Source organism: Dryas octopetala, chromosome 8 (assembly GCF_963921425.1).
Source record: "Dryas octopetala chromosome 8, drDryOcto1.1, whole genome shotgun sequence".
In the NCBI taxonomy this organism is placed as follows: domain Eukaryota; kingdom Viridiplantae; phylum Streptophyta; class Magnoliopsida; order Rosales; family Rosaceae; genus Dryas; species Dryas octopetala.
The window spans coordinates 4,700,161-4,717,046 of NC_141373.1; the positions used below are offsets into that span (position 1 = coordinate 4,700,161).

Sequence of the window (16,886 nt, forward strand, 5' to 3'; positions counted from 1 at the left end):
TGGTCAAAGAAACAACTGATTCATCAAGAAGCCCACATGAGCATAACATTACATAGAGGAAACTAGGAAAGCCCAAAAGGCACAACCCAACAACTAACATAACAAACACAAAGCAGAAAAAAGAACAAAAAGAAAAAGGATCAAAACACACAGACCACAAGAACACAAGCAATAACTCTAGTCAAACCAAAACCCAGACATAGTACCAAGATCCACCAACAAAGCATAGCCCTGAGCAAAAAACATAAGCAATCTTCATCAGTAGAGCATAACAATCCCTGCAATACCCACAACCACCAAAGAGAACCAGGAAAACCAAAGTCCAAAAAAACCAAACTGAAGAAAATGGTGGTGTTTCCACCAGCTCATAATCCAATTGGGGAGAGAAAAATTGCTTTAAAGTGATAGTTACGGATGCTACAGCAGATCGCCAACTCAAAGAGAGGAAAACACAAATGAATCCAACAAGGGTTTGAGATTTGGGTGGGTTTTGAGAAGGGGGCAAATTGGAGAACAAAAAGGGAGAAGAGTAAGAACTAAGAGAGGATGTAATACCTCTAGATCTGAGCATAAAGCTCCAAACAAAACCTGCTAGGTCTCAAACCTCCCATGTTTGTCATGAGATGACATATTAAGTAGGGGTGGGCGCGGTGCGGTTCGGTCCCATTTTCCCCCGGAACCGGGCGCCACGTCGGACATTCATACGCGGTGCGGTTCGGTGCTTAAAACCGTGAAGGGAGTAAAAAAACCAAACCAAACCAGACCATTCAATGTGCGGTGCGGTTCTCCACTGCGGTTCTGATCTTTTTATTACATTTACATATGTTTTAAATTTTTTAATGTTTTATAATTTATATAAAACATATGTTTTGGGGTTTTGCCTTTTTATTACATTTACATATATTTTAAGGTTTTATAATTTATATAAACCATATGTTTTGGGGTTTGAGCAATTAGGTTGGTTTAGGGTTTAGGGATTGGTTGGGCAAACTAGTTTATGTAACTAGACTATATAGAGTATATAGAATATATAGAATATATAAAATTTTAAACCTTAGGGTTTAGGGTTTAGGGTTTAGAGAATGAGAGATGAGTTGCAACCAAACCCTATGCCATAAGTTTTAAATCCTTATACCATAAACTCTAATATCCTATAGGACCTATACTATATCCTAAACCTTATACCATAAATTTTAAATCCTATACCTTATATGGCATATACCCTATACCCTTATATAGTATATAACTATATATTATACCCTAGAACTATAAACAATTAAAAAATTTAGTATATAGAGTATAAACTATAAATAATATACTAATTTTTTTTATATAGAATATAAAGAATATACTAATTTTATTATATAGGATAATGGGTATAACTAAAATTATATACTAAAACATTATTAATTTATTATTATATTATATATCTAGAAAATAGGTCATAGGGTTATATAAAATATATTTTAGGGTCTAAACCCTAAAATATAGCTAGATTAATATTAATTTTAATATTTTATTAGGGTTTAGGGTTTAGGGTCTAAAGTGTATAAAAATGTGTACAAAAAGTATATAAAAAGTATATAAAAATAGTATAAATATGTATAAAAAATATATAAAATGGTATATATATATGTATAAAAATATAAAAATATATTTTTTTTTCAATTATGCGGTGTGGTTCGGTGCGGTGCGGTGCGGTTAAATGAGGTGTGGAACCGAAACCGGAACCGGAGAGAACCGGTACGGTTCGGTTTTTTTGGCGGTGTTGACTTTTTTTAGTCAATGCGGTTTTTTATTGTTTTTTGGCAGTGTGGTTCGGCCGATTTTGGCAGTGCACGGTTAAAATGCCCACCCCTAATATTAAGTGTAGAGCAAATTATATTTTAATACCTCAATTTTACATGTTTCAAGTTAGTATCTCAACTTTGAAAATTTGCAAAAAAGTATCTCAACTTTTATTTTGTGTCAAAAACATACCTCTGTTACGTTTTCTGTCAGTGAAAACGTTATCTGCTGATGTGACATGAATATTTTCGTCTTTTCACCGCATGTAAAAAAAATTAATATCTTTTAAAACCTTTGAATAAAAAAAAAAAAAGCTTCTTCCTCCCTTCCATCCCCCACCCAAGCACCCCCACACAAAACCACCATCTTCTTCATTGCCGACGGGAGAGAAATGTGGATTTTTGGAGAGGGAGGGAGGAGAGGCAGAGAGAAAGAGAGGAAAGAGAAAGGGGTGGGTCGGGCATGGGTGAGGGGGAGGGGGTTGGGGGAGAGGGGGCGCCGGGTGGGCGGGTGCGGAAGAAGAACCATATGTTTTTTTTTTATTCAAAGTTTTTAAAAATATATTGGCAAAAAAAAAAAAAGTTTTAAAAAATATGAATTTTTTTTGTGGTGAAAAGACGAAAATACGCATAACACGTCAGCAGATAACGTTTTTACTAACAGAAAACTTAACGAAGATATGTTTTTGACACAAAATGAAAGTTGGGGTACTTTTTTTATAAGTTTTTAAAGTTGAGGTACTAACTTGAAACAACATGTAAAGTTGATGTACTAAATTGTAATTTACTCTTTAAGTGTATCAAGAGTATGTGACTGTGGCACTAAATTTTTGAACTGTGCATGTCTTTTGGGTAATGTTATTTGGACTATCTTAATTGATTACCTTGTAGATCATTCTTTTCAATAGAGGTGAGAGACTAGGGACGGAGAGCCATGTTAAGGCCTGAAGTGGCCATGGCCTCCCAGTGCCATGCAACTTCTTTGAATTCTAAGAAATAGATGTAGTAGTTCAAATTTTTATTTCATATTAGTTTTGACTGATGGAATATTGTGAATTTTGTCTAGCTGAACAATCAACATACAGTTTTTTTATAACACAATCACAGATTATTGCCCAAAGTCAGCGAGAATGATGTAACTTCTTTTAACTTTTCATTTCATATTTTTTCTATTTTTAATTCTACATTTAATTATTGCCCAAAGTCAGCGAGAATGATGAATATTATACATTTAATTCTTGTTTTGGTCTGAAATATTATAAATATTGTCTAGTAACTTATTCAACATGCAGTTTATTTTTTATTTTATAAAGGGATCATGGGTTTTCCCAGTCTCTGCTTGTTTAGAGGATCTCATTACTTGTTTCTCATAACATATTGCCCACATGCAGTCGATCAGCAACAATCATGCAACTTCTTTTAACTTTTCTTTTAACTTTTCCTTTCATATTTTTTCTATTTTTTAGAAGCTGCGTGCTCACACTACTACAAAATAGCAATCAGACGACGGATTTTAACCGTTGTGTGAGTTTCTAATTTACCGTCGTCTAATCGACCGATGTCTATTCATACCTCAATAGACAACGGATAAAAACCGTTGTCCTGGTACACCTACACAACGGTTATAGATGTACCACCGTTGTATATACAACCTTTAAAATCAATGATTTGGAGGATACTGTTGTTGAGTACCAATTTAAACATCGGTTTATAGTTAAGAACAGATGTGTAGAGATATGTTAAACAACGGTTACGTTAAGTAAAGAATTGGTTTTACAACTATTTTAGGTAGAAACACGAGGTGAAATAGTCATTAAAACAACGGTGTATTGTTAAAATCCGTTGTGTAATCTATTGGAAAATAGGTGTATTGCCATGTCTATAGGTTTTTCAAATTACGGTGTTTATATGAAACCGTTGTATTAATGCATTAAGAAAATTGAATATTAACCATATAACCGTTGTATATACTTATTTGGTACATCGATTTTGGGTTAGAAACTATTGTATGAAGGCACTTAGCACAATGGCTTTTTGAGATTTGTGTGGTATGCTTAAGAATTAGACAATGGTTTATGATATTGAACCATTGTAAGTCAAGGGCACAGACCATGCTTTTGATCGAAAAACTGTTGTATAATGTGCCTGTTTACATCTGTTTTTAGAAACTCCCAATTGTCTTTGACTACAATGCAATTATGAACAAACAATGCACAATCTGATTGATGAGATAGGTTGTTTTGGTACAACCATTAATTGTTCCAAATTAATTCCCTTCATAATTAACATTCCTAATAAATTATACATTTACAAAATACCAATTCACAATAATAAAGGATTGAAATTTCTAAAGTACCAAATAATATAAGATATTTGAAGGTAGTAACTGTATATATGTACCTTGCTCCCTTAACCCAATTTCATTCACAAAACCAGCCATATATGCCATAAACAAAAACCCTCCATATATACCTTTCCAAAAAACTAGGCATCAATCTAATTAATCAACCTAATTGCTGCTATATATATATATCAAAATACTATCCAGCAGCTAGCCTATCAATCATCCCAAGCTAATCTAGCAAAGTAATCAATATATCATATATACCCCAAGCTAGTCTAGCTAAACATATGGCCTACGTCAAAAATGTGTCATGCAAAAATCCAACCAGAAATGTCTACATATGGCCCACGAAGTTTGCCCATTCAGCCCGGACTTCATCGATATTTTCTTGGGTATAAGTGTTGTCCTGCCTTCGTTCCCACTGAAACAAGGCAAAGATGGAGTACTAATTAAAAATAAAATTCAACCAAAAATGTAAACAGTCCAGCAGAAAGAAAAAAATAAAGAACATGCACGCCCCTAAGTAGGTGTATTGAAAAACATAGGCATGCAAGAGAAGAATATGCCCCTGTCAGGTTTCAACATCCAGTAGCAAGCATATATATATATATATATATAGTTAGCATCCACAAGATAAAATAGGGGCCTATATCCAGAATCAAGCTCTAGTATATTAACACAAGTGATCATCAAACAGGGGCCAATATAACATGTCCACTTTCACAATTTTGAAAGAATCCACCAAGTATTCCCAATCTGCACCCAAAACAGACTCCCCCAACTAATTTGTTTTATTTTATTCCTTTACTACATTTCCAAGCTTTCAGCCACAAAACAAATTAAAGCATTATAAATTGCAACAATATATTAACTTCTTTCTCGAGATTCGAATACCCATTTATAAATGCCCAGCAAGGTCTAAACAATTTATAAGTCATTTTGACATGATATTATATAGCTTCTAAGAGTACCAAGGGTTCAAAATGTCCAAGTAAAAGACAATTATCATATCACTGCTCATACCAAAAACATGACCAACATAATGTCAGGTTGGCTGACTAATTCATACCTTATTCACAAAAGCTAAGCCCTCATCTTCAATTATTTCCTTCATAAAACGCATAACAAAATAACCACACTCCTTGTCACTTGGTTGTTGAGGAATGCCCTAAATACAAATAAACATTAAGTAAAATGAGCACATATACAGTTCATTTAGCAATCTGTTATTTGATGTTTAAGGGCAAAGTCACAGGGAATATAAGGGCAAGTGAAAAATATAGTCACAGGGAATATAAGGGCAAGTGAAAAACATAGGCATGCAAGAGAGGAATATTGCTGTCAGGTTTCAGATTATCAGGGCAAACTTAGAAATTACATTAAAAATGCATCCGATGTCAGATTAAGATGATTTCGGTCTTGAAATAACCATTAGGGTGTCTAGTTTATGTTCACCAAAATTCAGATCAAAATACCTCACCAAACAGTACAGTTTTCAAAACTAGTGCAATGGGGTCAGAGACCACCAAAACCAAGTGAAATGAGATTTTTGTATGAAAACTCAGAACCTTAGACTCTCTTGCCAATACCAAACATGCAAACATACTCAAATGCATCATCAAAGGGGTTTTACAGGTTTCACAACTCAACTTAGGTTCCCTTACCACAGGGTGTAGCTCGATTTTCACAACTCAAATCTAGGGGTAGATAATTATTAAAAAGACATAGTGCTATTTGCTAGGCATAGGCATGCATGAGGAATATTGCTGCTAGGTTTCAGACTTTCAGGGCAAACTTAGAAATTACACCAAAAATGCATTCAATGTCGGATTAAGGTGATTTTGATCTTAAAATAACCATTAGGGTGTCTAGTTTCTGCTCACCAAAAGTTAGATCAAAATACATCACCAAACAGTACAGTTTTCAAAAATAGTGCAATGGAGTCAGAGAACTACTAGTTAGAAACTTGAAATGCTTTAAACAATATATTGGAAATCATTAATGTATGCATACTCATAAACATTATCTGGATTTAAGAAAAAGCATGACCATCGTAATGAAAAAGCATCACGATGAAATCACTTAATAGAAACTGTAAAATTGAAGTAAAAGAAGAAATTGAATCTCGTGAATTAAAAAAAAAAAAAAAGAATAAAAACAGTATATGAAGCAATATGGTTCCTTTACCTTCTTTACAATCTTGTTCACACTTTCTTTTTGCTTGATTCCCACTACAATGGCCAATAAGTTTGTTGATGACTTTGAGTTCTAAACAAAAGGAGTGCAGACTGCAAAGTATCCATCAACATTCAAATCAAATAGCCAGTGAGCAGTAAAAAATTGCATTACTTACAACCCTATTCAGTGCATATCCACTGTAAATGCAGCTAAATGAGATTAAATTAAACCCAAGTATCAAATTCTCAGGCACCCTAAAAAGTTATATTATCACTACAATCAACATATAAATATTGGCTCACCTTTTTATGGGCCCCATAATTGTTGCATTACCAAGTCAGAGGTCTTGGAAACAATACCTTTAGGCAGACCCTTAATTCCATCAGGCCTGCATTGATTCTGAACGTGCATGTATGACAGCATTAATCACAAATTCACAAGTACAAATATCAGCCATTATATGCAATGAAATCATAGGGAGCCTACTGCCTACCTCTTTATAATTTGTGACAACAAATTGGCTGCCAATGAAGAAATTAAGCTACAGAAAGCAGAGCCATAGAAGCAAGCAAACTACAACGAATGAACCTCCTTCTTTTAGGGTACTTATGAGAAATCCAAGAGCAAAGAAGAAAACATATATATGAACCAAATAAAATTAAAGGGTATGTATGTATATATCATTCTCTGTTATGAAATTGGAGGTAGAAAGCCACAGAAACCCAAATGCAAAACCAAATTGTGGTAGATGATGAATTCAAAGAACATATAAATATCTCATAAAAGAAAGAGGGGACTTACAGAAGTGGAGGCCTTCATCATCGACAATAAAACTAGCTAGCTCCTTGGTATCAACAAATTGAGAACAATCCTCAAGATATCATAAAATGCAATAAAATTTCTGCATGCAAATTTGTCACTGATCTTACAAATAATAGGTAGTGAGGATGGGTACCTGAGTATAATAGGAAGTGAGGCAAACGCCAACATTAGGATGGTAACTAGGGGCACACCCTCCATTGCTCTACTCAAAGTTTAAGAAAACCTTTCTCCTTCAAGATCAGTAAATGTGATTCTATTAGAAAATCAAAACCCAAAGAGCAACAACAGTAGCTAACCCCAGCCATTTAAGCAAAGAAAACTCCATTAACAGCCAAAGAGAAAGAAGCACTTGTAGTGCTTGACTTATGCACAACTTTACTTGTAACTACAATACTCCAATAGGTGGTAACTACAATACTCCACTTTAGCACTCAATGCATTGCAGACAAGTATAAGTACAAGCGACAAATTAACAATATTACTACCAAAGTCTAGCTAGCTTCACTAGAAATTACATTACATGACTAATAATTGATTAATTAATTACAAAATTAAATTGAGTAGCTGTTTGTTGTGTTGTCCAATGATTTACCATTGAATTCACTATCATGTTTAGCCGATTGTTCCTACTCCTTCCACCCACGAATCTGCAAAAACAATTATATATAATATATATAGAGGGCTGCTATTTGCACACCCTTTTTTTTCTTTTTGCACACCCTTTTTCTCTTTTTTTCTCCTACACACCCCACACACTTACTTCAAATTCAAAATCTCTCAACACACACCCAACCCATTACTAAAATACCCTCATTTCATTACACACCCTTCTTTCTTTTCCTCTATTTTTTCTCACGTTCACACCCCCCTCCCCCTGTTTTTTTTTTTTTCTTCTTCTTCTCCAGCCAGCCAGCCAGCCCCTCCACCCAACCAGCCAGCCAGCCCCTCCACCCAACCCACCAAGCCCCTCAACCCCCTCACCCGACCCACCCCTCCCTCCCTCCCCCTCCGGCCTCCCCCCTCCACCCAACCCACCTAGCCCCTCAGCCCCTGCACCGACCCCCCCCCCCGCAGCACCACCTCCTCTCTCTCTTCCCCAGCCCACCCCAACCCAGCCCCGACCACCCCTCACAGCCCACCCCAGCCCCGACCCACCCACTCAGCCCCTCACCGGACCACCTCATTCCCTCCCGCACCCCAGCCCTGTAGCAGCAGCACCTCCTCTCTCTCTCTCCTCCCGCGCGCAGCTGCGCATCCGTTCGACACTGGCCCGCCGAAAATGTCACACTCGTTCGGCAGGCATCCGCCGAACGATGTGAGTGTTGTTCGGTAGGTACCCACCGAACATCAAGGACCCGTTCGGCAAGTGCCCGCCGAACCAGCTACTCGGAGAGAGAGAGAGAGAGAGAGAGAGAGAGAGAGAGAGAGAAGGGCACGCCGGTGGTTGGAAGCCGCTGCGCGCGGTGGCTGGAGGGCTGGGGTGGTCGGGGCTGGGTTGGGGTGAGAAGGGGCGGGGCTGGGGTGGTCGGGCCTGGGTTGGGGTGGGCTGGGGCGGGGCTGGGGTGGTCGGCAGAGATGGTAGAGAGAGGGAGAATGGTGGTGGGCGTGGCTGTGCAAGCTTGAGAAAGATGGAGGGGTGTGTACGGGGGGGGGGGATGGGAATGGGGTGTGTGGGTGTGTGGGTGAGGGGAGGGTTAAAGTGGTATTTTTCTTGAGGCTTTTTTTTTTTTTTTTCAAAAGGGGTGTGCAAAAAGAAAAAAGAGGGTGTGCAAATAGCAGCCCTCTATATATATATTAAGGGTAGAAAATGAATATTAAGTCATATATATATTATATAGCATATATGCATCACCTCCATATCTGGAATCAATTTCAAAGACATATTTTGAGAACTTAGAAGAAAATATAGATAGATAGATAGATAAAATTACCCAAATATATACTACAAACTGATGTAAGGTGAGGGTGACCCACCTTCAATCTTCCAAGTGTCATGGTTATGGCACCGTATATAACGTGAAATACTGCAAAGAAGAATATGAAGATGTGCAGTTGATGTAATGCATTTGTAGATGTAAGCGGCACTTGTCCCTGTATGTATCAAAATACATCCATCCATCATATTTCGATTAGACAAAATGTACCTCTTCAGAATTTATGGAGAAAAAAAAAAGTAGATATTGAACACAAAAAAAAAATACAAGAAAAATAAAGCAAATGGCAATCTACCTTATAAGTAATAAGTAACTCAAGTTGAATTCAAATTGTAAAGTAAGCAATCGTACTAGCTCAGAATTCAGAATGTGGGTCAAGGAAAATTGAACTGCCAACTGACCTAAATAAGCCGAGATAAAAATTGGGTTTGTATAGTGAAGGAGAGTGTATGGGTTCATGGGTAATGGGTGTCACTAGATCGAAATCATCCAACGTGGTTTGTGAGCCAACTGGATGACAAGCACACATAGATGGTTGGTTCATAGACCTATTCATAAATCAACCATAAACAACCAAAGAAATGTCGAAATATCAGCAAGATCCAAGACTAAATTAGCTAAAACAAGAAAATCAAAGAACCCACAGAACTTACCCAAAATGATGTGCTACAAGATCGATCTTACGTGATGAGTGAGTGGAGTACGCAGTTGAGGAAGATGGCAAGAGAGAAGCTCATGGGACTGTGAAATCACAGCTAGGGCTTTGAGAAGGGGAGGAGATACACCTCAGAGGAAAGAAATGGAGAGACTGAGAACGAGAGACAGACCCATATAGAGGGCTAAGATCGAGAGATGGTGATGCCGTTGATGCGCAATGAAGACGGAGACGATCGAGGGACTGTGCGCTATGAGGATGGTGAAGATCGAGAAGTCAGAGGGATGAATGTCTGAAGGGGTGAAGTCGATCAGTGTGTCTGAAAGGGGTGTAGGGATGAGTGTGTCTGAAGGGCTTTGACCTTGTCTTCGATTAATGTTTCATTAATTAATTAGCGCGCCTCCGCTTTTTGCCGAATACAAAGACCCGCAAATTCTTTATTTTTGTGTAATTTTTTCAACACAACGGTTTTATCTAAAACTATTGTGTTTAATAATTTAAGAAAGACTCCAGAACTAAATAGTATTGGATATGATACATTTATATCACGGTTTCTTATAAATTGTTGTATGATAAATTAAGATAACGGGCAAAATAAAAACCGTTGTCTATTTATATAATTGTAGTAGTGTCATGAAATATTATAAATTTAAATCTTGTTTTGGTCTGAAATATTATAAATTTTGTCTAGTAGATTATTCAACATGCAGTTTATTTTTAAGACAAAAAAGTCTCTGCTTGTTTATTAATGGATCTCATTACTTGTTTCTCATAATATATTGCCCACCATATTTTTTATTCTATTTTTTATGGTTGATTGTTCAACATGCAGTAATTTTTTTTTTTTTTTTATAAAGAGATTAGCCAGGCCTTGTTTCTCACAAATTATTGCCCCCAGTCTGCTTGTTTAGAGGATCTCAAGTGATTGTTCAACAAGGTTACCACCCTTTCTCTGGTCTGAAACAATTTTGCATACTGCAAATATACCAAGAGAAGCAGTCACAAATGTGGAGTGTTGTTGGGTTGAGTTTAGTAGCTTTGCTAGTCATATATGTTACTCACTGGATTATCAAATGGAGGAATCCAAAATGCAATGGGGTTCTCCCTCCAGGTTCCATGGGCTTGCCTCTCATTGGAGAGACCCTCGGTTTGATCATTCCCAGCTACTCCCTAGATCTTCACCCTTTCATTAAGAAGAGAATTCAAAGGTAAATATATATATATATATATATATGTCTACTAAATTAACTACATACATGATGCTCAATTTCACCATAGTTCTAGTTTCATTTTCCTTTTCTTTCAATCCCTTCCAGATATGGCCCCATATTTCGGAGCAGTGTGGCGGGTAGACCAGTTGTAATCTCAGTCGATCCTGAATTCAATAGTTACCTATTTCAGCAAGAAGGGAGAGCGGTTGAAATATGGTACTTGGACACATTTTCCAAGGTCTTGGGGCAACATGGTGAGTCTCGGGTAAATGAAGCAGGTGTGGTTCACAAGTACATAAGGACCCTTTTCTTGAAACACTTTGGTGCAGAGAGCCTTAAGGAAAAGTTACTCCCTCAAATAGAAGAAATGGTTAACAAAACTCTATGTTCCTGGTCAAATCAGGCATCTATTGAAGTGAAACAAGCTGCCTCAGATGTAAATTTCAACCCCACTTAGTGCCTATGTTTTACTGCTGTTGTTGTCATAACTATATAACATATCTTTTCTCTCCATTACAGATGATTTTGAATTTTAGTGCAAAGCATATGATCGGTTATGATGCCGAAAAATCATCTGATAACCTGTGCGAGAAATTTGCTAAGCTCATGAAAGGTTTTCTGTCCTTTCCCTTGAATGTCCCCGGCACAGCATGCCATAATTCTTTAAAGGTGGTATTCAAAACGATTTATTAAGACGTGTAGAATTTGTTTCATTCAATTGATATACAGAAAATTTAAAGTTTTGGTATTGATTCAGAGCCATAAGAAGGTAATGACCATGTTGACGAATATGCTAAAGGAGAGACGCATTTCACCAGAGACAGTACACGGAGGAGATTTACTTGATGATGTCATCATTGACATGGAAAAAGAGAAGTTCTTGACGGAAGATTTTGTACCCCAGCTGTTATTTGGATTCTTAGTGGGTTCCTTTGAGGCTGTTTCATCAGTATTGCAATTATTTTTCTGCTTACTGGCAGATCATCCTTCAGTTTTACAAGAGTTGACTGTAAGTATACTAAGGTTGAGCATCAATTTAGTGTTAATAGCTCCTCTGTTTAGGACACTAATGATCAATTAATTTACTCTTATCACCAGGCTGAGCATGAGGCAATTCTCAAAAACAGAGAAAATCCAAATTCCTCACTCACATGGGACGAATACAAGTCGATGACTTTTACTCTTCAGGTTAGTTCCACATATATAGCATACAAACTCAACCACATGTTCCTTCTACCTTGCACAATAGTATGGTAAAAGTCTTGTAACTTTCTGGTCTTTGGAAAACATATATAGGTCATCAATGAAACTCTTAGGCTGGGAATTGGCCCACCTGGCTTATTACGTAAAGCTTTGAAAGATATCCCAGTAAATGGTAAGTCCTTCATTTCAAATAGCTTAAGCCCTTTGTTTCTCACTGAAAAAAGTTTTTCACTAATATGTGTAAGTAAATGCTCTGCAGGATTTACAATCCCAGCAGGTTGGGCGATTATGGTTGTCACCTCTGCACTTCAGTTAAATCCCAACACATTCAAGGATCCCCTCGAGTTCAATCCATGGCGTTGGAAGGTGAGTACTGTGTGTGAAACTGAGGAGGAAGGGGGATGAGTATCATTGCCATTTTTCCAAATAGTTTCAACTTTTAGTAGCAAAGCAATAAATCAAGATCACCAAACTCTTTGGAAGCTAATATTATATATATATATTTGATGGAAATTAGGACCTTGATTCACGTGTCATATCCAAGAACTTCATGGCTTTTGGTGGAGGAACAAGACAATGTGCAGGGGCAGAATATGGTAGAGTGTTTTTGGCCACCTTTTTCCATGTCTTGGTCACCAAATATAGGTACATATTTCCCCTCTTGTTTTATCTCTCATTTTCTCAAGAGAAGCTATAGCTCTACTGTGTCTGTACCAATGTTCTTGACAGAGAGCTAAATCATCTTTTGAATTTCTGTTGTCCATAGGTGTACAGTGATCAAAAGGGGGCGCCTTGTTCGAAATCCCATGTTAGGATTTGGGGATGGCATTCACATTAAGCTCGAGGAGAAGAAAAACTGAGATTTTCTTTTCATTTTTTTTTATGGAAAGTGATCAAACACTCGTCTAGATGTACTTAGAATAATAAACCGAACGTAACATGTATCTGGCTGGAAAAAGGAAAAGCTGAAGCATATATATATATATATATATATATATATATGTATGTCCCAGAACTTTGAATAATTAAGTCTTGCAACATTCAACTTGAATTATTCCTTTGTCAACAAGTTCTCTCAAGAAGTGATATCGAATATGATTCACCCTCTATATTTCTCCTCTTATTTTATCTAATTTTCTCAAGAAAAGTTGCACATCTGTGTGTCTACACCAAGGTTTTTGACAGAGGTTAATCATCTTTTGAGTTTTTGTTCTACATAGGTGGACAACAATCGAAGGGGCACGCATTGCTCGAAATCCTATTTTAGGATTTGGGGAAGAAAAACTGAGATTTTCTTTAGTCTATGGAAACTGTAAAGTGATTGAACACTTGTTAGATAAAATGTATCAATAATAAAAACCTAAACTTATAGCTGGCCTAAAAAATTAAAAATAGGAAAAGTGGAGGCATATACTAGCAGAGTAGAAGTTCATGAACGATATTGCACACTTCCAGGTTGCAAATTGAAGTGAAAAACTATTCTAGAATGTTTTATTGAGAGAATCAAACCTAAACTATTCTAGAACTTCTACTCTGCTAGTATGTGCCTCAACTTTTCCTATTCTAGAATGTTCCATCAAACTAGGTAGGCAACATCTCCATCAAACTGCTAAAAGAGAGACGCAATTCAACCGAGACACACCCAGGAGATTTGCTTGATCAAATCAGCACTGACATGGATAAAGAGAAGTTCTTGTCAGAGGATTTTGTTGTCCAGTTTGTATTTGGGGCCTTATTTGCTACCTTTGAGTCTGTTTCAGTAGTACTGGCATTAGCATTCAGTTTATTGGCAGACCATCCTGCAGTTTTGCAAGAGTTGACTGTAAGTAGACTAAGGAGGGTGTATTCAATTAGGATTTTAAATGACTTTGGTGGAATTAAAAAGTTTGGTAGTATTCAATCAAAACTTTTAAAGAGTTTATAAAAGTCTGGTGGTATTCAATCAATATTTTTAAAAAGTCTATGGTATTCAATTAAAACTTTTAAAGAGTCTATAAAAGTGACATAGTATTCAAAAAGTCATTTACTTTATTAAATGATAGACTTTAAAAGACTTTTATGGACTTTGTAGTGTAAGTTATGTTATATCAAAGTTAATAATTTTCCAGCGTTCCCCCTGCAGATTTTAAAGGATTTCAAATATTAAAAAGCTATTAAAAAAGTGGTATTTATTTATTTTTTAAAGAGTAGTGATGCTAAACCCCCTAATCTTATCTTTTCACTCACCTCTTAATTTATTTTTTTTCTAATTACTATATCATCTTATATTAATTTTCTGTTTCTCTTATATTTAATTGACTCATCATCCTGGGTTGGAACCAACAGCGTTGCCACAATGCAATGTAACAGCAAGATATTCAAACCAACCACTTCACAGTCTTTAAGTACTCAACAAAATCACAAAATTATATATTTATAATTTGAGAAATAATGTTACCACCACATCATATAATGTTCTCAACCTATCAATTCAATTAGACAAATTCTAACAACTTGTTAAAACACAATATTTGACAGTCTAACAACATAAACACATAAAATTCAGAACACTTATAATAAATTATGGAACAAAATAATTTTGGTCCCTACAATTCTAGCCCCAACTTTTTATATTGTTTGCAATATTATGACAATTTATAACACATGCATCTCGGTCTTGAAGCTCATCCTCATTCCACTCACTCATAGAGGACAAAAAAATAAAAAACATATTGGAGAAATATTAAAATAAATAATAAAAAATTATATCAAAGTTATTAGAAGTCTATAAAAATCCTTCAAAATCTATGAGAAAAGTCAGGAAAACTCTAAATAGAATTCTGTCAAAGTCTATGTGGAGTTTATGAAAGTCATTAAAAATCCATCAACTCTACCAAAGTCAATGACTTTTAAAAACTCTACAAAAGTCCATTAAAATCTTAATTGAATACACCCCCTAAGTTTGAGCATCAATTTATTTGGTGTTCATAACTCCTCTATTTAAGACACTAATGATCAATTATATTTTATAATCAGGCTGAGCACGAGGCAATTCTCAAAAACAGAGAAAATCCAAATTCCTCACTCACATGGGATGAATATAAATCAATGACTTTTACTCTTCAGGTTAGTTTTACAATGTCAACATGTTCCTTCTACCTTGCTCAATCATATCGCAAAAGTCTTAGATCTTTCTGGTCTTTTCAAAACATTGGTTATCAATGAAACTTTTAGGCTGGGAAATGTTGCACCTGGCCTATTACGTAAAGCTTTGAAGGATAACCCAGTAAAGGGTAAGTCCTTAATTACAAATAGCTCAGGCCTTTTGTTTCTGACTGAAAATAGTTCTTCACTAAAATGTATAAGTACATGCTTTGCAGGATTTACAATTCCAGCAGGTTGGACGATTATGGTTGTCACCTCTTCACTTCAGTTAAGTCCCAACACATTCAAGAATCCCATCGAGTTCAATCCATGGCGGTTGGAAGGTGCGTTTGTGTGGGGAGGAAGAAGGGGGGGGTTGAGTATCACCATTTCCATTTTTCCAATTAAATTCAATTTTTAGTAACATTAATCACAATCACAAAACTCTGGCAGCTAATTTTATATAGATTTGATGGAAATTAGGACCTTGACTCACATTCAATATCAAAGAACTTTATGCCTTTTGGTGAAGGAATGAGACAATGTGCAGGGGCAGAGTATAGTAGAGTGTTCTTGGCCACCTTTCTCCATGTCTTGGTCACCAAATATAGGTACCTTTTCCCTCTTATTTGATATCATTTTCTCAAGAGAAGTTACCATCTCCTATGTGTCTGCAGTAGGGTTTTACAGAGCTTAATCATCTTTTGGATCTCTGTTCATAGGTGGACAATAATCAAACGGGCACGCATTGCTCGAAATCCTATTTTAGGATTTGTGGATGGCATTCACATTAAGTTCGAGGAGAAGAAAAACTGAGATTATTATTCTTTTGTTCCATGTAAAGTGATCAAACACTTGTTGTATGTATAATCACTTATATCTGGCCAAAATAAAAAGGAATAGCTGAGACAAGGACTAGCAGAGTAGCAATTCGTGTACAATATTGCACACTGCCAAGTTGGACATTGAAGAGGAAAGTATTCTAAAATGTTTTATTTGGAAACCCTAATGTTTGATTCTCTCAATCTGGGGCATTTTGATTTTGAATGTTCCAAGTTAAATATGGTTATTGAGCTAGAATGCAACTATTTCATACATTTCATTTCAAAATCCATAGTTCAAATTTTGCATATTAGCATACATTGCATATCTTTCATCTTTGTCACGTTCTATTGATTTGTTAGGTTCAAGTAGATTAATCACAGTCAACCTGCATTTGGTATATAGGAATTTTGAATCATCTGGAACATCCAAAATCACATCCACATCTGAGTAGTGCTTGTTCAACTCAGAGACGTAAAATCCCCATCTGAGTGTTCCACATACAAGATCCACATTATCCATTCTGCCAATTGAAGAATGTCCCAGACCCAAGAGTGTGTGTGTGTGTAAAGCAGGTTCTGCAGGAGATGACATTTGAGAGAGAGAGAGAGAGAGAGAGAGAGAGAGAGAGAGAGAGAGAGAGAGAGAGAGAGTCCTTTACCATTGTTGGGTTGCACAAGCACTTGAGTCGTTTACTATTCTAGCATTAAACTCCTGTACGTCTCTACCATTGCATTTTGGGAAGAGAGATAGTCGCTCCATTAATTAGTGTCAGTACCCAAGACACTCTTTGATTCTCTAAATAAA

At 36.3% G+C, this 16,886-nt stretch overlaps 1 protein-coding gene across 1 annotated transcript; it reads left to right on the forward strand.

Moving 5' to 3' along the window:
• Positions 1-10,725: 10,725 nt before the first annotated feature.
• LOC147276295 (cucurbitadienol 11-hydroxylase-like) lies at positions 10,726-16,073 on the forward strand. Its single transcript, XM_086255016.1, has 9 exons — positions 10,726-10,928; positions 11,037-11,367; positions 11,451-11,600; positions 11,689-11,940; positions 12,030-12,119; positions 12,228-12,306; positions 12,394-12,500; positions 15,741-15,868; positions 15,980-16,073. The coding sequence occupies exons 1-9, from the start codon at positions 10,726-10,728 to the stop codon at positions 16,071-16,073; spliced, it is 1,434 nt and encodes a 477-aa protein (XP_086111142.1).
• Positions 16,074-16,886: the final 813 nt, after the last annotated feature.

Bases quoted from the DNA above. Each gene is read 5' to 3' on its own strand.
- LOC147276295 (XM_086255016.1), top strand. From the start codon at position 10,726: ATGTGGAGTGTTGTTGGGTTGAGTTTAGTAGCTTTGCTAGTCATATAT. The intron at 10,929-11,036 runs GTAAATATATAT...AATCCCTTCCAG, and splicing joins ATTAAGAAGAGAATTCAAAG to ATATGGCCCCATATTTCGGA. The intron at 11,941-12,029 runs GTAAGTATACTA...TCTTATCACCAG, and splicing joins CAGTTTTACAAGAGTTGACT to GCTGAGCATGAGGCAATTCT.